Raw genomic sequence first — 20718 nt, forward strand, 5'->3', positions numbered from 1 at the left:
AACACTCTAATGGTCCTTTTAACTAACTCTGCTAAGAAAAAGAAGAATAAAACTGTAAGTTTTATTTTTTGATCTTGATATTCAATGGCCTGAAAAGCAATCTTAAAACTTCCAGCCTTCCAATCTCATAGAAGTGAAGCTGTTACTCCACATGAGCTCAGTTTGTGAAAGTATGTCATCCCTGCTGAGCGTCAACTGCTACAGGAACCTCAGGTGTCCTGATCTGGAGCTTGTCTAGCAAGCTGACACTCGCTTCTGTGTCTGCAGCAGTGAGAAAGCTGAGAGTCCAGGAGAAGTGATGTTCCAGGGCACAGGATTTTAGATGCTTGATGCATAGCCACAGCATTTATAGAGACCACAGTGTCCATTCAGGCTAACATGCTACAGTTGGACAGAAAGTAGAATAATAGCTTCTCCTGAATCTATGAACATGTTACATGCCAAGGAAAAATTAAGGTTGCAGAGAATTAAGATTGTCAGCCAACTGACTTTTAAAACAAGAGGTTACCCTGGTATTATCTGAGTGGATTAAAAGTAATCCTGGGGGGAGGGGGTCATGTGAAATCAGGATTTATATTTCTAAGAGTTAAACAAGAGAGAGGAGCCAGCCAGCCATGGCTCTAAAAATGCAAGAAAGGGAACACAAGCCGAGGAGTGTATGCAGCCTCCAGAACATGGAAAATGCAGAAAAACAAACTCAGGCCACCGTCTCCAGAAGTCACCAGAAACCTCTGGATTTCAGACCAATGAGGGCTTTTCAGATTCTACTCTCAGAATTGTAATCATTTGGATAAAATTTCATTTCTCATTACACATAAATATTTTGGACATCTCTAAATTATTCCAGTATCATCTCACATGAGCACTTACCTTGATACCAAAAGTGAATACTGTCATTATTATTTTAAATATGAGTGCTAGACACAACTGCCAGATAGCTGAATACACTCCAACGCCTGCTGGACGGTCAGGAATATCGTCAACAATTTTACTGGCATTCATGTCATTTCTGTAGTCACAAAGAGAAGAGGATTCCAACGGCCCACAATCTGTAAACAGCTCTTTAATCAGTTCACTGGTGTTGAGCCTGGTGTAGGGATTGGGGAAGGCTATCACAGCAGTAATGGCAGCAACAATAATGACTTCAAGAACGGGGGTACTTTCCAAACTTGGTGGACTTGCGTCGACGACACCAGGCAATATTTGCCCTAATAAAAAAGGCTCCCCAAAGCCCTCCAAACACCCCTAGGAGAATAAAAGGGAACAGTTCAAAAAGGTACCAGGGTGTATGATACTCCACATAAAAAAGGACCAGACGGCTGTTCCCAAATGGATTGATGGATCTCAAAACGAATGCAGCCACCAAAGCAGCAAAAAATGATCTCCATAAAGTTTTCAGAGGAAAATAATAGCTAACCTAAAAAACAGAAAGAAAAATTAATGCTATCATTTCTGATTTGTTATAACAAGTATAAACTTCACTCTAGCTAGCTCAAATTTTGTTGTAGCTTGAATTTACATGATTTGCCCTAATAAAAAAAATGATGCTTTTTCTTTGACTATAACTACAAATTCACAGTAACTGATTCTGAATGTCTAATAATCATTTAGAATACCAAGAACTGTTTTTCAAAAGGAGTTTCATATCTAATTCAATCATGTCAGCTAAAAAATGAATATCCCCTTAGGAACTCTTGTTAATTCATTAAAATGTAGTTGATTTGTCTCTTCTCTAAAACCAAAAGCAAAAATTTTACAGTCAAGCACTGACATATTTTTATGTAAAATATGAAAAAAGAAGAACCAATGAGAAAACAAAACAATATATCCACCAAAGCAATAAAATTATTTCCTTAAACATCAGTAACTGTTAAAGAAATAACCATATAAATTTTAAACAAGCAAATCATAAAACTTTAATTAAAAGTCAGCTTATAAAGTGATTTAAAATAGTAAAATAAAAATATGGACTATAATTTAGCCAGAGATATGTAGGTTTTAGTGGCTTCCATTAAGTAAAATTCTTATTTTGCTCGTTTTAAAGATGTCAACAAAGCTCAGCTAAAACAATCACTAACATTTACACATGAATAACAGGTTAAAGCAGGCGGCTTTAACTCACAGAGATAGCTCAGCAGTCAAGTGTACACATACTGCTCCTACGGAGAACCTCCATGCAGAGGCTCACAACTGTCCACAACTCCAGCTCCAGAGGAGCTGACACCCTCTTCTGACTTCTGTGGCCACCTGCACTCACATGAATACACCCACACACAGATGCACACAAGTCATTTAAAACAAATCCTTTTTTGAAAAATTAAAACACAATTTTCCATAGTTGTGAGTTATGTATAAAATATTACTTTTTATGTGAGAACTACTTTAAAACTTTCTAAAAATAAACTCAAAACTTAAATTCTATTACACCAGCTATAAAAATTAAAAGCACACCAAGATACAATTTTAAATGTAATTCTGTCATTTTCAATGCTATGTTTTTGTACATACCTCCTCCAAACTAAAAAGAACTCCTCCAATGGGCGCACCAAAGGCCACAGAGACGCCTGCAGCGGAGGCAGCAGACAAGACCTACAAGGAGAACATGGTTTGGTTCTAGTCCCCTGAACAACTCAGACATAGCAGACAGACTTCATACTCCATGCTATTCCAAACGCCTTTTCTGATCCCAACCTACATGACCTCCTTGTGAAGCAAAGGGCAAGTATTCATTTCTTCTAAAAAGTTATTCTTTCTTTTCTGCTTTAATTTAAAACTCATTTGCACTCTTTCTACTCAGTTAAAACATTAACACCAAACATACAAATGTGAGTGTATTGTAAAGAGAAGGAAATGAATACCGGCAACCTTCAATACTGAAGTTTTACCAACAGGGAAGAGAGGAACACGTGGAATGGGTAAATGTTTACTTATTTTTAAGTAGGCTATCATTTCTCCAGATTTTGGAGCTAACTGCTTTACCCTTAGTAATTACTCTAAACTTTGTGAAAGACATCAAACATTTCTCTGTATTTTACTATTCAAAGCATTCTGAACATCCTGCCACACTTGGTATCGCTCTAAGCATGTTCCAAAGGCATCATTTTAAATACAAACAACAGCCTCTTTGAGTCACCGACTAAACAGTGAAGACAGTTTCAAGGAAGAAGGAGACCCACACACATTCTTGGACCCCCGGGGCACTTCTCTTGGGGCACGTATTGCTGACTCTCCACCTGCAGGAAATCAACTACACTGTCGTTTCTTTGGAAATTGACTGAATTATTATTTTAAGAATCTTTATCCCGGGGCTGGAGAGATGGCTCAGAGGTTAAGAGCACTGGCTGCTCTTCTAGAGGTCCTGAGTTCAATTCCCAGCACCTACATGGTGGCTCACAACCATCTGTAATGAGATCTGGTGCCCTCTTCTGGTGTGCAGGGATACCCACAGAACACTGTATACATAATAAATAAATTTTAAAAAATCTTAAAAAAAAAAAAAAAAGAATCTTTATCCCTTTTACTACTTTGATCCAGTAAATACCCAAGGGTACCCTAAGCACTTGCTCAACTCATGCCAGTTTACACTTCTGTAAAGAGCATGAATTGTGTCAAGCTGCAAGGCAGAAGTCCTAACTGCACAGAGCAGCTATGCAACCATGGTAAATGTCTCAACCTCTCTGGTGCTCCCTGTTCTTTTCTCTGGAACGATCATGATAATGTCACTCAGTGAATATATATAAAGTGCTGAGAATGCCACCTAAGTCTCCATAATCCAGGATTTGGATATTTCACTTTTAACATACCTAGACATACGCATACAATTATAGCAATAACACAGTAGATTAAAACATAAAAACGGTTTTTGGAATCAGAGAAAAATAATTTCAGATTCTGCTACTAACTCTATGCTACCTTGAGCATATCTGCCAGCTTTTTTCTTTTTAGAGGAGACCACACCTGACTTCCCAAGCCAAAACATGCAATAGTGTCAAAAACCAAGTGAATACAAACAGCAAAGGTATCTGAGAAATCAGCTGAAACCAAAGGGGCTCTGGCTGGTCTGACTGAACCAGCAGTGGCAGTCAATTTCAGAAGAGTACAAATTAGGAAAGGACAAAGACAGACGGGCTTCACCCAAGTTTCCATCTGAATCCACAGTTTGTCCGAGCGAGTTTCACAGATCTCAACACAGAGGTCATTCAAGGGACATGGAGCTTACGTAACACTACTGCTCTGTTACGGAGCTGCAGACATTACGTGACACCACTGCTCTGTTACGGAGCTGCAGACATTATGTGACACCACTGCTCTGTTATGGAGCTGCAGACATTACGTGACACCACTGCTCTGTTACGGAGCTGCAGACATTACGTGACACCACTGCTCTGTTATGGAGCTGCAGACATTATGTGACACCAATGCTCTGTTACGGAGCTGCAGACACCACTTACCTCTCTCTTTTTAGCTTCATTTGTGCTGTACTTTGGAAAGAGGTAGGAAAAGATGTTTCCACAGCAACAGGCAACGTGGACCAGGGGTCCTTCTTTCCCTAAACTCAGCCCTGATGCCACGGCCAGCACTAATGTGATGGTTTTAATCATTAAAGTCCACTTTCCCAAGTAACCTCGGATGATGAATCCACTCAGAATTGTTTTAATCTACAAAGGAAGGATGGAGGCAGTTTAACTTCCTTTAGAAAACATGAGAATTTAACTTAGCTAAAACAATCTTATATTTCACTCACCAAACTACCCACCAAACTTTGGCAAACTATAAAATATTTCATAATTTAAAAAAACTTTATTTTTACACATACGATAAATCTGCATCATATAACTATATATGTAACCAAAGATAAGCGGCAACCCTATCTCAGGAACAAATAAAAATACTAGATCATGATAAAGTAAACGCAGGGCTGTAGTGCTACGTAATCAAAGGCCAATTTGAAATTTTCTGTTGTAGTAATAAACACAAAGTATTTAGATACATCTGTCCATCATGAATAAAGACATTATGCCTTCTCATCACACAGTAGTCACGTGGATGTTCTTACCTACCACAGAGGATGAGTGATAACCAAAACTGCAGGCACTGATTCCTTATTAAGGATATTTACCTACACAGCCTTTAAAAATCACAGTTTATTTCTAAAATATGTTAGAAGAAAACTTCATTTTTAAAAAGTAAAAAGGAGAATTAAATGAATTCAAGCTTAAATGTTATTCTCTTTTAAATTACGACTGATGAAACAAAAAATAAGTGTGTATACTACTGATCTACTATGGTCAAATTCTGTTCTTAAAATATAAAATGACCAAATTACGAATTATCAGCTTATTTAATATAGCCAACAGTTATAGAAAGGGAAGGATACATTACAATTAGAGTCGAACAGCAAAATATCAACTAATCCATCAAAGAACTTCAGGCCATAAAACATTTCTGATATTTTTGTTGTTTAAACTTAATTTGCTTATTTATGTGCTATATATTAGTGGTTGAGAGGTGTGTGTGTGTGTGTGTGTGTGTGTGTGTGTGTGTGAGAGAGAGAGAGAGAGAGAGAGAGAGAGAGAGAGAGAGAGGTTATGTGTGTGTGTGTGTATGAGAGAGGGGGGGGGGTTGTGTGTGTGTGTGTGTGTGTGTGTGTGTGTGTATGAGAGAGAGAGAGAGAGAGAGAGAGAGAGAGAGAGAGAGAGGGGTGGGGAGGGATTATCAACCTCTATATTACAGGCTAAACCATCTCTCGAGCCCCCAGCTTAAATTTTTTTAATTTTTTTATATTAAAAAATACTCTATTTTCTAAAAAAGTACAACTCCTAAAGATAAAAGGCAGCATACAATTTCCATGCAATGAATATTATATGGCTTACCTCTGGAATTCCAGAGCCACAGGCATACGGAGCAAATACTTTCACCAAAGAAACTGCAAGAAAGGCAAAACTCAAAGCCCAAAAGATGTACATGATGTAGTTCATGATATAAGATCCTGGGCCCTAAAAAGCAAAACCAGCATGGAGTATAAACATGAGTTTGACAATGTACCACTAATTGAAGTGCCTGTCACATAAGAAACTTCTGTGAAAGTTATCACTACTGTTATTAGTACTTTTGGATTTGGGATTCAGATATGCACCCAGGCTGAGCTCAAACTTCTAGGCTCAAGAAATGCCCTTGCCTAAGCTTCCTAGATAGCTGGGACTACAAGTACATGCCACCACACACACAACGGGGTAAAAGTTCTAACAGTCTCTTGGTTTATTTCTGCAATGATAAAAGCTTTATGTGAACAAGGAACTGAATAGAATCCAAAAGCTAACCACTATCCATGCTAAGAAGTCTTAGTCCCATTTGGTAAACTTCCTAGTTTTCCTGATTTCTAAGGTCTTGTTACAGAGACACAGGCACTGACCCATGCCTACCCACAAATGTTTTAGAAATCGTTGGTGGAGGTAACTTGTGCTGGCACTTGGATTTTTCCTTTATTTGTCTGCTTGTTTGTTTAATGTGTCCATGTGTTTGGCTGTGTGGTTTACTGAAGCACAAGCATGCAGAAGTCCACAGAGTACTGAAAAGGACAAGGGGATTCTCTGGAAATGGAGTTAGAGCTATGAGCTTCTATGTGGTGCTGAAAATGAACTCTGGTCCTATGCAAGACCAGTGGCCACTCTTAACCACTGAAGCATCTCTCCAGCCCCAGCACTAAGATTTCATTCTTTTTCAACTCTCCCGAAGATCGTTAAACTGACTTTAATTAAGCAAGGTAAGAAACAAAAACCACATGAAATATAATACCAAAAAATATTCTTTTTACCTAAACTTTGGCTATAATGAAAGTTTTTAAAATATATCCATGTGAAAATATAAATATCTGTATTTTAAAATATATTCATATGTAAATATATAAATATTGAATCTTATCCAAATTTAAGCTTTATTACAGAACATCATTGTAATTATATAATTAAATATTGAACTACTGCAAAGAAAAACATAGGACCTTCTACCATCTGCAAATACATAAGCCTAGTTCCAGTCTAAGGCCTGCTAACCCTTTTTGTTTGGGAGGCACATTTCCTGGCAAATGGAGATCATCTCAGAAAACTCTTAACTGTACATAATACAGAGGTCAATGGATTGTGGGGGCCCAACACCACTGGATACATCTATACCATAGTTCCTGCATCTATGGCTCAGGGGACAGGGGGCAGAAAGATTTTAAGAACCAAAATACCAGGGAGTCAGTCTACCTTAAACAGTATCTCCTAGAAAAGGGCAGCATAAGCAAGGCCAGAACAATGGCAGTATTAATAGACCCGTGAATGCGAAGAGGGGAAATTTCACAGGACCCTACCCTAGAAAAAGAACTACACGAAGAACCAGTGGCAGGCAGCTAGGGAAGAAGTATTAGCCTCTTCCAAGGATGAGCCCCCTTGTTAGCTAACCAATACAAGATGGTCACCCCTGCAAACAGACAAACAAACCAAAACCAGCTCAGCAGGATGTATTTACTTGTTCATGCGCGCACACACACACACACAATGTAACAACAATAAAAGACAGAGACTATCAATTTAAGAGTAAGAGGGGCACAGGAGGAGTTGGAAGGACAGTACCCAGGAGGGGATGGAGGGAGGAAAGAGAAGGGGAAAAGGATGCACTTCTATTTCAATTAAAAATCTATCTTAAAAAACAAACAAAAAAAAAAGGCTGAAAAATTTAAAAATGTATGAATTTCTTTAAAGTATTCCAACCTAGAAAGGCTGATTTTATAAATTATAAAATATATCTTGCACTTCCATAATTCGTATGTTCCAATCTTAGAGACATGTTAATCCACTTCATTAACTTTACACAGCTCCTGTTGCACTAACTATACTTCTCTGCCACAACTTGCAATAAATCTCTATCATAATCCATGTGACTCATGATTATGCATTAAATAACACAAAAGCTGCTTGAAACAATGTGCCTTTGTTCTCACTGTATTTAAAGATTTTCCAATCCTCTCTGCTAAATACAGACTTTGTCTTTTTCTCCTTTGGTGCTGGTTATAATCACCTAATGTGTGGTTAATTCTGTAACTAGAGGAAGTGGATATACTTATCTACATCAATGGCTAACTCATCTTGAGCAAAGACTTACCTCTGCTTGACCTATGATTAACTCTGCCCACGTTTTCCACTGTGGACACTTATCCCTCTCTTCGAATGTCGTTTCATTGGACCCCCAACAACACTGTTCATGGTTGTACCACAACGCGCTGAGGCAAATGCCCTCCTTTAGGTCAGTCATCCAGTCAGCAGCAATGTCTATTAATCCAGCCAGTGCTCCTGTAAGAGTGCATTGGAAAGGTCCAAAATGTAAGTCTATTTAGGGAGCGTTGAAACTATCTAGTGAAGAGATTAATAAAAAGCAAAAATCTTCCTATAAGCAAAGGGTCAATTAGGAACTATTACCTAAATTTAAGACTTAAAAATTTAAATACATTTTTTATTTAAAATCAAATACAATCTTAAAAACTGTAAATAGCTCTATTTTAAAATAAAATTGATACTCTTTGGAATTAAAACCGACACATCATTAAAATTAGTTGCAATTTTAAAAAGAGAAAAGGTTATTTTAAAAACACTAAACACCTTGAAAAGACAGCTACTTGACAGGAGCTTCACAACTCTGGCAAATGAAATCGGGACATTTAATTAGCATGTTTCCATCCTAAACTTAATCAGTAGACTTATGAATCAATGATATAGACCTCATTAAAATTTAATGCTCACAGCTAGGCATGGTGGCACGCACCTTTAATATCAGCACTTGGGAGGTAAAGTGAATCTCTGTGAGTTTGAGGTCAGCCTTTGTCTACATATCAAACTCCAGTATAGCTAGAGTTACATGGTGAGACTGTCCCAAAACAAAAAATAAAATAAAATGTTCATTAAATATAATTAAGGAAGTTCACATCATTCACTGAATTACTTCATGATAAATTTATTTTTTAATTAACAGAAAGCTATACATATGAAGGTTATCTTACTGACAGAATTCTAAAAAAATATAAAGTTATGCTAAAATCTAGATTACTTTTATCACAAGAAATCAATGGGTCACACAGACATGGGGTTTTTTTTAAAATATATATTTATTTTATTTTATGTTGATGGGTATTTTGCCTGTGTGTGTGTGTGTGTGTGTGTGTGTGTGTGTGTGTGTGTGTGTGTGTGTCACATGCCTGCCTGGTGCCATGGATCCTCTGGAACTGTAGTTACAGACAGTTGTGAGATGCCATGTGGGTGCTAGGAATTGAACCTGGGTCCTCTAGAGAAGCACTCAGTGCTTCTAACCCCTGAGCTATTTCTCCAGCCCAGAACACAAAATTCTTATGCATGCCAGTCATCAATACTTCTTTCTATTCTCCACAAACACCTTACTTTTTCATGTTTTCTGTCGTACATGACAGAAGCTAGGAATGATTAAAACTATCCCTAGAGGTACTCAGACCATCAGCTGCTTTGTTCAACTCCACTCTCTGGGGACTTGGTGGCCACACTGGGCAGTGCAGTGCTAGAATAACAGACCATGAACTGGGCCAAGCCACCTATGGCTCTAAGGGTGCAGCCAAGCCACTTCCGTCCTCTTGTGCTTTAGTCCCTCATCTGTAACATGGTTAGGATGGCATTAATGATGGAGACTGCCATGAGGCTTAAATACATGCAGAGCTGCTAGAATACTGCATGAGAACAAGTATTAGCTATTAATTATGATATTAAAGTACAAGATTTCATTCATCTAAACCATTTATTTTCACCGATATGGAAACTGAGTCAGCCAAGTTGGTGAGACAAAGTACCAGAGCCAAAATTAGACTCAGAAACCTCTGTCTCCTGGTCTTATACTTAACTTTTGTTTTTTGTTTTTCAAGAGAAGCAAACACTCTTAAAAAAAAAAAATCTACTGTACCTAAAAATCGAGGAGAGGAAGAGAGCGTTACTCGGTTAACTTAAAAACAAGAGTAAAGGTTGGCGGTAAACATTTTCCTTACCTGATGCCAGTCCTGTCAATGTGACTACAAGCCATCCTGACCAGGCGTCATACAGACTCTTTGTCATTTCCCATGCTGATTCTTTTTTTTTACTGTTGATCTGAAATTAGAAATATTTGTTTCATTTTTAAAATGTATTTCTACAGTTCTTGAGTCTATATTTCTCCAGGTATCACAACACAGAAAGTGCCTTGTAAACTAAATAATGACGTTGTTTATTTTAATCCTAAAAGCTAGAGGATAAACACCATTCAGAGATCTGTATTTTAAATAGGAACCCCTGGATTTGAGTGTGAGGGGCCCAAAGCCACATGGAAGTCTGACCTCAGCTGTTTCAAACTACATCAAATCAAGCCTTAACTGCTCCACAGATGGCTTGCACATCAGAAGTTGGGTAACATAGCTGGAAACGGCTGGCTTCAGGAGCCAAGTAAAACGCTCATGAATATCATAAGAGTCACATGGGCAGAGACACCCCCAAAGTCACAGAACTGGGAAGACACAGGTGCAGAGCTTCAATCCCACTTGTAACAGCCTAAGACTCTTCCTTCAACATGCGAGCCAGAAGAAAAGTGTCCTCAACTGACTGAGGAGGAGCAGTTAGACATTACCAAGGAGGAAAGCTGTTTGTTGCAAATCTCCCCTCATACCTGTCTTCCCAAGAGTGGTTTTCTAAGCCCATCATCCCTAGCTAGTTTCCTTAGTTCTACTCAACTTAGCTTTAAGAAGCTCTAGTGTCCTTTCAGGGCTTCACCACTCAACTACCCTCTAGGAGAGCTACACCTGGAATTCAATGGCCTCATCTATTTCAGACGGATCATCTATTCAAAAGCCACAAGGACCAATTGAAAAAACACAGTGGCCGGGCAGTGGTGGCGCATGTCTTTAATCCCAGCACTTGGGAGGCAGAGGCAGGTGGATCTCTGTGAGTTCGAGGCCAGCCTGGGCTACAGAGTGAGTTCCAGGAAAGGTGCAAAGCTACACAGAGAAACCCTGTCTCGAAAAACCAACCAACCAAACAAACAAACAAAAAACCACAGTAATTCTATGGTGAATGAGGAAATTATACTCCTTTCATAATAGAAGATTCCAAACACAGATATCAACCACTTTTAGAATTGGAGGTAGGGTATGTCTTAAAAACAGTCACTAAGTTCCATTTTGAATTTTCTTGATAAAAATAAACATATTTTTAAAAGACAATATTAAATCATTTTCAGACAGAGTCTGTCATTCTTCTTGTTCCTCTGTTTGCACACAACAGTCATCTAATAAACACTTGCTAGGGTATTTTCAGTATAGAAACAGTGTGTGTGCATTGCCAATCAAAAAATATAGAAATCACCTAAATGCTTACTAACATAGTATTGGTCAAATAAGCTGTAATGCATATAAAGACTTTTCTAAAGAAATCACTGGTGATACCTGTCACTTTGTAAAGCAAATTAAAAACAATGTAAAGTATCTTTACTCAGTGGTAGTTTTCTGACACTTATATTATGATACTACCTAATAAAAATTATCAATACAAGCTAGATAAAAAAAAGTTTCTCAAAGAAAAATTCACAGGCAACCTAAAAGGCCCATGAAACCCCCTGAAGCTTTACAAGAAAAACTATTTCCAGCGTAGTAAGATTTTACATGCTGGGGTTGGAGAGATGGCTCAGCGGTTAAGAACACTGGCTGCTCTTCCAAAGGACCTAGGTTCAATTCCCGGCACCCACACGACAGCGCACAACTATCTATAACTCCAGTTCCAGGGGATCTGATATCCTTACACCAATGCACATAAAATAAATTATTTTTTTTTTAAAAAAGAAGATTGTATGTGCCATGAGTTAAGTTCCCAGGACAAAACCCAACCAACCAACCAACCACTGTTCACATCTGACAATACACATAGATCAACAAAGTATTATTTTCCAAACGATAATTTCATGTGAAGAAAGTATATCCTGCAAGTTCAAGGTGAAGCAATGGATTCGAATGTAACAAAAGGCAGTGCTGATTAAGACGGCTTCAGAATGCATACAATAGCTAATCTTTTAGAAACTAGTACTTATTTTATTCTATCAGAAAATAGCTATGATAATCTAAAATGGCTATTGAAATATTCATAGTTTTTCAAACTACAACTGTGTGAGGCTAGATTTTCTTTTTATTCTTTAAGCAAATAAACCATAACATTAGAATGCAAAAGCAGATATAAAAACCCATCAGTCTTTTATTAAGCCAGGAAATCAAGAGGGTTAAAAAAAAAAACACTCTGCAAATACTTTTTTATTTAGAAAATAAAAGTTTCTTGAGGTTCCTCAATACTTTTTCTAGTTCAAAGGACATTTTAAGAATGGCTGGATGAGAGCAGTGAGTTCATGTGCTTCTTTTCAGTTCTGCCCTCAGGTCAAAAGCATCTGAACAATCCGAACTTTCATATGAAGCACAATCTATTGCAAGCTCAGGCTTCACATAAAAACAGACACCAATACAAAAAATTACAACTAATTTGTATAAACTTATTTTGATAGTAAATTTCAGATACCAAACACATGAATGAATGAATGAATGAATGAATGAATGAATGAGAGGCTTTGACAATTTGGAATTTTAATATAAAAGAAATTTGCTTTCTCTTTTTTAAAAACCGTGTTTTAGATTATACCAGTTTATATTCACTGTACTGTGGGATTCGGGGGATGGGGTTGTTTTGTTTGAGACAGGGGCTCCTGCTCCTCAGTTTCTTGGTTACTCGAATTATAGGCATGCCCTACCATGCCTCAGTTTATGTTTTTCCTTTAAAAAATCAGGGGCTAGAGAGATGGCTTGGCAGTTCTGCTCTTCTGGGGGGCTCAGGTTCAATTCCCAGCACCCACATGGCAGCTCATACCTGTCTGTGACTCCAGTTCCAGAGAATCTGGCGCCCTTACAGAGACATACATGCAGGCAAGACACTAATGTACATGAAATAAAAGCAAATCATTAAAAAACAAAACAAAACAAAAAACCCAGTGGCTTGTTATGCACACAAAAAGCTTTATCCAGGATCCAATTTGAGAAATATCTCAGCATTTAGTCCTGGGAAAGGAAATGTTAAGTAACAGCAAAATCCTCCAGAATCATTCTTTTTCTCAGTACATTGTCTTCCTTTTGCATTAGGCTTATGCAACAAGGTTCTTTCTGCTTTAGCTGCTGAGATGCTGAAAGCAAGTATCTTGGTGTCCTCACCCAACTCCTATGCCGCACTTCTCCCTTCCCTTCACATCTTGTCAACTGTATTTCCTTGTTTTTAAACCACCTCAAATCCTGCCCAGAAAAATACAGCGTATAAAGAGCTAAAAAAGACAAACCAAGACAAAGGGGGGAAATGTATGACATGTCAAATAATTTTTATGTGTATCTTTTTGGTGAACTGAGATCACTGGCAGAAACATAATTTTAAATAGTCCATTTCGCACTATTTTTATAAAATACTTACACGTCTGTGCCTTTCTCTGTCTTTACACTTCTCTCGAACCCAGTCAATAGTATGGAAATCATCATATGTACCAACACCTGGGATCGGTTCGTCCAAAAGATCCAGCAAGTGTGTAGAGCTATTAATGCTGCCTCCATTTGTCATTGTATAATGAGTTCCTGCAGAACAAAAGAGGAAGAGATTATTTTAACAGTGAATTTTCCAACTTCCTTACAAACTGGTAAGTAACACAAAATCACTGAAAAGTAGAGGAAATGTTGATCATCCAAAATTTCTTTCTAATTTTGGATAAATTAAGGTATAAAGGATACTCATGACCTTATATTAACAAGCAGCCCAATGGTCATCTGGTACTCTGGCCAAGAGAATTTTGTGTGAATTACTACCATTTACTGCCGACAAAATAAACTCCAGTTAGAAGACTACTTGTGAAGACTGATAAACAGGAAATACTTTTCATCTGGTAAAATGCAAAGAGTTGTTTTCCAGCAGGAAGGAAAACTCTCAGAATTGTGAAGGTCTGTGGTGTTGTTTGTTGTTTTATGTCTTAACAGGATTTTCTTTCCTTCACAGACTATATACGTTTCTGTCTCACATGTTCGCTGAATCGGTTTTGTCATCAAGCTGGTTCCTTCATTAGGGTTAAATAAATCTCTGACATATACTTACTACATATTTTACATGTGTAAACAAATTTAAAAAAACAACTGGAGAACTGAAGAAATGCAGGTAACTTTTAAATATGAAAATAAGTTCATTCTAACACATAAAATGAATGCAAATTTTTAAGTATGTAAATGCACTGAGCTGTCAGTTATGTAAAAAGAGGCCTTGACAGCCGGGCGGTGGTGGCGCATGCCTGCCTTTAATCCCAGCACTCAGGAGGCAGAGCCAGGCGGATCTCTGTGAGTTCGAGGCCAGCCTGGACTACCAAGTGAGTTCCAGGAAAGGCGCAAAGCTACACAGAGAAACCCTGTCTCGAAAAACCAAAAAAAAAAAAGAGGCCTTGACAAAAAGTTCCTAATTTAAATATAAGCCCTTTGGAAAGACAAATGAGAATGCCCTCATAGGCTCATCTATCTGCATACTTCGTCCCCATTAGAAGAAGTGTTTGGAAGGATTAGGTGTGTCCTTGTTGGAGTAGCTGAGTCTGTTGGAAGAGATGTGTCTGGAGATAGGCTCTCAAGAGTTCAAAAGCCCAGCCAAGCCCAGTCTCTCTCTGCCTGCTACCTATGATCTCTCAGCTCTCAGCTACTGCTCCAGCCATGACTGTCTGCTTCCCACCATGATAATGGACTAATCCTAAGAAACTGTGAGCAAACCCCAATTAAATGCTTTCTCTCGTAAGAGTTGTCTTGGTCATGATGTCTCTTCACAGCAGCAGAACAGTAACTAAGACATACACAAATAATCTCAAACCACAAGTTCACTATTAGGAATTTTTCTTTAAGTTTCTATCTGCACAGTCTCTGAGTAAATTAAAAATTATTCAGTGTGGGTAAAATTTCCTAAAACTTGTTACAGAAAAAAAGAAAAAGAAACCAAAACCATGAATGCCAGAGTACTTATAATCTGATACAAAAGTCGGCAACAGTTAGAGGGCAAGTATTTGTGGCATGGAAGCCACAGAGTTCCAGCTACTTAACTCTGCCACAGTACCACAAAAAAAAGTACAGAAACACACCAGTGGATGAATATGAAAGCATTCTAAAAAAAAGTTTAAGAAACAGGTGAAAATTTGTCTTTAAAAAAAATAATGAGCCGGGCGGTGGTGGCGCACGCCTTTAATCCCAGCACTCGGGAGGCAGAGCCAGGCGGATCTCAGTGAGTTCGAGGCCAGCCTGGTCTCCAAAGCGAGTTCCAGGAAAGGCGCAAAGCTACACAGAGAAACCCTGTCTCGAAAAACCAAAAAAAAAAAAAAAAAAAAAAAAAAAAAATAATGAGATGAAGGGTAGGATCTGTCACACTAGCCACAGTTTGGCAACCTCTAATCTACAGACCTTGTGCCAAAAATAAATATAAAATAAATTAAAACAAAAAATAAAAATGAGACCTATTTCTTTTTCCCTGACTTTTAAGGACTAAGCAAATTTTCTAGATGACCTTGCTTTGCTGTCTTTTGGTTTTAAACTGACTTTTATGTAAAGATAAAGAGATAATCACAAATATATCAAATAAATTATCACATAGCAACACTGGAAACAGAAGTCTTCCCCAAACAGTAGGTAACACATCTGAATGTCAGCAAGAGGTTCTCCTATATACACTGGGTAGGGGAAGTAAGAGGACAAGGAACTCCCACGCCAACCCAAGAACCTCAGCACTGTTATGACATAAGCCAACAAAATACACCATTTCCTCATCATTCAAATGCCCCAGAAACAAGGTATGAAAATGGGAATATCTACTTCCTTTGCCTTAACAGGATTTTCTCATCCCCCTATTGAACACACTTGAATGTCTGCATTGGTAAGGTGTAACATGTCTACAAAGAGAATAGTATATTGATTTAGGTGTTCTGGCAGAAGTGCTCCAAGAATAAACAACTTACTGGTATTGGCTGACAGTTTAAAGATACAATCTCTGCACTGCAATGTTCAAAATGTGAACACTCAAATTTAAGCTTTACATTCTTCTGTTTTGACAGAAACTACTTCAAAGGCTAAACATTTTCAGAAGAAAAGTCATTTATCAAATTATAAAAGCATGTGCTATCTCAACAAATGTAAGAATGTCTACTTTGCTTTCTTTTGTTTTTTTGTGTTTGTTTGTTTTGTTTTGTTTTGAAACAGGGTTATTTTGTGTAATCCTGGGTGTCCTGGAACTTGTTGTGTAAACCAGGCTGGCCTCAAAGTAACAGAAATCTACCTGCCTCTGCCTCCCAAGTGCTGGGATTAAAGGTGTGAGCCACTACCAACCGGGTTTCCACTTTGCTTTCTATATGGTAACATTAAAACTGGTAAATTAAAAATATTTTTGGAGGGCAGTATCAAGAGCCCCTATGCGCAGTACTTTGTGGTATTTTAGGCAAAAACAAAGAAAGTAACTCTCACAAGAAAAAAAAAAACAAATACACCCAAATTAAGGAAATTTTGCACAATAAAAGTTTGTTTGTATTCCCTAAAATGTTGAAATTAGCTGGATGTAGTGGTGGATCTCTGTGAATTTGAGGTCTTTATAGGAAGTTCCAGGATAGTCAGGATACACAGAAAGAGCTTGTCTCAAACAAACACCCCCAAAATGTCAAAATTATAAAAGATAATGAGCAATGAATTGTCTTACGATTAAAAGACATGACAACTAACTGTAAGATGTGCTCTAGGATTAGATCATGAACCAGAAAAATATAGTATGGACACTGGCCTGCTGGAAAAGATGTAGATTATTATAAGAAGGAATTCTGATTTTTAAAAATTGTAATATAATTACATACACATGTACTTTTTGTTCGTTTTTCAATACAGGGTTTCTCCGTATAGCCCTGGCTGTCCTAGATCTAGATCTGTAGACCAGGCTGGCCCCAAACTCAGAGATCCACCTCCCTCTGTCTCCTGAGTGCTAAGATGAAAGGTGTGAGCCACCACTATCCAAATGTACTTCTTTATTTGGGAAAAGCACATACTTTCTCTGAATTTTACTCTTGACATAATTAAAAATAAAGTATATCATACATTTTCTATAGAAAATGTTACATGTTTTATATAACTTTGGCATATTTAATACAAATGCAAAGAACAAAACACAGAACAAACTAATGTGGTAAAATGCTAATAATTCAGAAATTTAGATAAAGCATGGAGGATTCTTTGTATTAATTTTCACTTCTCTAAGTCTGAAGATTCTTTTTTCTTCAATGCTGAGGATCATGCATGCTAAGTGTACCATTAAACCACACCCTTAACCCTGAAATTGTTTAAAGAATCTACTACAGGGATAAAGAAACAGCTCAGTCAGTAAAGTGCCTGCTGTGGATGCATGAAGACCTCAGTTCAGATCCCAGAACTCACCTCAAGATCTAGGTGTAGTAGTGAAAGGCTAGGGGGGCACAGACAGGAGGACCCATCTCTGGGACCTGCTGGCTAGTGGTTCGAGTCCATTAGCAAGCTCAGCGTTAGTGAGAAACCCTGTCTCTCTCTCAAAGGGAGAGACAGGGAAAAGGAAGAGAGGAGGACTCTAACAACACGCAGACAACTGGAAAGATGGCACAAAGGTACAGAAGCACTGACTCCTCTTCTAAGGACCCAAGTTCGGTTCCCAACAGAATCACCTGTAACTCCAAATCCCCAGGATCCAATGCCCTCTTTTTGGCTTCTGCAGGCAGCCACACACATGTGACACACACTCATACACACACACACACACACACACACACACACACACACACACACACACACACGAATGAATGAATGAATGAATGAATGAATGAATGAATGAATGAATGAATCTTTACCAAACAATGAAGTGGAGACTGACTGTGGACAACACCATGCATCAACCTCTGGCCTCCACATGCAGTTGCACACACACATGCACAGACAGAATACATTCACTACACACACACCTCATGTATACACGAGTCAACTACTAAATGCGCTACAAGCTCCAATACTTTTGTTCCCTGTGTTGCCCTTATCTGAATGGAGCTAAAGAGCTACAGACTTCTGATTTCACTACTTTTCTAAGCAAACTCAGAACTTGTATACCCTTCAACAAACATGTACAATAATACATCACCAGAACCACGAAAAGCATTTCTAGACTGTTTGTATCATGAAGATATGCATATGGCATATCTATTTCTCCAATACACTTGTGAACTGGAGCACAACAAACATTTATATTCATCATTCACATGTTTTGAGCTTAGTGATTTTCAAATAATTACCCTACAGAAGCTATTCTAACTTGCCAATTCACAAAACTATGCAGCACATCAAAACTTCTGAAAACCAAAACTTTTCAAAAATTCAAATATTTTCTTTAGGGATACCTCTAAATGGTTTTTATGTACTGTGTTCCACCAAACACACACAGACACAAACACACAAACTAAATTGTAAAAAAGAAGAGAGGAAAAGACACTTTAGTCTACTCTAATACATCATAGAGATGAATACACACCCCACGTGTGCAGTAACTTTAAAGGTATATTTCCTAACATTAACCACAGTCATAAAGTATTCAAATACGCCATTTCTTTGTATACAGTTCATAGCAATATATGTGTGTATAAGGTTTTACTTACATATGCAAAAGTGAGATAAACAGAAACCAATTACATGTGTATTAAATCTTTTAATAAGCAACAGACTGAACAACTTTATCTTTCAACATCATTTTACACATGAAGTAGACAAGTTTTAGGCATTATCCAAACACAAACTGAAGCTCTCTTATACTTAGGGTAAACTTCTTTTATACTAAAACAATTTCAAGAGTTGGTTAATATAGAAATGATAGCATGGCTTTTCTAAAACTGATATATACAAATAAGCTCTGGAAAATAAAGAGGTCTTCAAGGTTAAGAGTTGCTTCCTTGATTATGCATTTCTTTGTCTTCAGCAAAAAAAAAAAAAAAAAAAAATGCCTCTCACAATTGGATTTTATTAACCTAAACTCACAGGATGCCATTTCTCAATGCAAATGTTGCCCTCATTTGCTTATCTTTAAAGATAGTAATGTAGCCGGGTGGTGGTGGTGGTGGTGGTGGTAGTGGCGCACGCCTTTAATCCCAGCACTCGGGAGGCAGAGCCAGGCGGATCTCTGTGAGTTCGAGGCCAGCCTGGGCTACCAAGCGAGTTCTAGGAAAGGCGCAAAGCTACACAGGGAAACCCTGTCTCGAAAAAAAACATAAAAAAAAAAAAAAAACCAAAAAAAAAAAAAGATAGTAATGTAGATGTAGGAGAATACCTTTTAAAACTACGAATGAAGTCCTATAACCTTATTTCCTTATCCTGTCCATATACTTTCCCTGACCATCGGAGACATACATTGCCAGGGAAAAGAGTAGAACAGTATTATTGGGGCTGGAGAGATGGCTCAGCAGTGAGAATCACTCACTGCTCTTGCAGAGAACCCAGGTTCAGTTCCCAGTACCCACGCAGAAGCTCAGAGCCATCTGTAATTCCAGGTCCAGGGTTTATGATGCTCTCTTCTGGCTTCCACAGGTATTGCATACACATGGTACACATACATACATGCATGCAAAACACTCATACAAATAAAATAAGAATTTTTATTCAATATTATTTCCAAGTTTCAAATTAATAATTCTGAAAGCCATACAAAGGAGATAGTCATAAAAGCAAATACTTTGAGCACAAGAGATGATTTTCTAGATTTCAACAGTCTATAAGGAAAATAAATGGCTAGAATTTCTGCAAGAAGTCATATGAAGAGCCCATCTTGTTCTATTACTTGAGATGTGCTGTGGGAAGAAGGAGAGAAACAATTATCCAGGAGAGTCATAACAGACCAGTGGTTGGCTTCAGCCTTTTCCATTTCCTGTAAGTGAAATATATAGACCGTACTTACTTACAAGTTGGCCATATCTGTTTTAGATGAGTTTTTCATTCACACTTTCTGAAAGTTATATCATTAAATGGACACACGCATCATTTTTGATGAGCTGTTTAATATATTTTCTATGATGTACTATAACTTAAACATCTTCATCACTTGGCCATTGCAAACAGTATCTGAATTATATGTATATTCTTGGTCATCTTTTCCAATTGATTTCAACTTTTCCTTGTCCCCTTTTTCAAAGCCCAATTTCAAATATTTATTTTTAGTAACTAGGTATATCTTCAAACTTAAAATGATTAAATAATCAAGTAATTATTCTCATCAAAAGGACATTATTTGTGCAAAAGGCCCATATTAATATTGCCCATTTGGTGTCCCTTTACTTCTCTTCTGGTAACATACCTTAAGCTTTTTAAAGAAAACTTCTACCCTATGAAGTCTGCAGTCTTGATTTGGAGATCTACCAAATCCATGCCTCAGCCAAGAAAAAAGGAGTGGAGCTCGCCTACCACGCATGGGGCACTGGGTCTGAACTCTCTGAGGGACAGCGGGGAGGGAGAGAATGGAAGAAGGGAGGGCCCACTAAAACTACCTGCTGGATATATAAAGTTCAAACATACTGATACAAAAAAATGAAACCAATTCATTTTAACAGCTAAACCATCAAAAGGATGAA

General features: G+C 37.8%; 1 protein-coding gene across 1 annotated transcript in view; it reads right to left on the bottom strand.

Annotated features, from left to right (window-relative positions):
* The window catches only part of Clcn3 (chloride voltage-gated channel 3), an 85030-nt gene that overhangs the window by 19568 nt on the left and 44744 nt on the right, over positions 1-20718 (bottom strand). The window contains 8 exon segments of the mRNA XM_052752335.1: positions 871-1155; positions 1157-1417; positions 2509-2589; positions 4452-4658; positions 5874-5996; positions 8146-8333; positions 10043-10142; positions 13515-13672. Of these exon segments, the coding sequence (XP_052608295.1) occupies positions 871-1155; positions 1157-1417; positions 2509-2589; positions 4452-4658; positions 5874-5996; positions 8146-8333; positions 10043-10142; positions 13515-13672 (1403 nt within the window).

The sequence above is a fragment of the Peromyscus californicus genome, unplaced genomic scaffold (genome assembly GCF_007827085.1).
Source record: "Peromyscus californicus insignis strain IS unplaced genomic scaffold, ASM782708v3 Scaffold_23__1_contigs__length_62951481, whole genome shotgun sequence".
Lineage (NCBI taxonomy): Eukaryota > Metazoa > Chordata > Mammalia > Rodentia > Cricetidae > Peromyscus > Peromyscus californicus.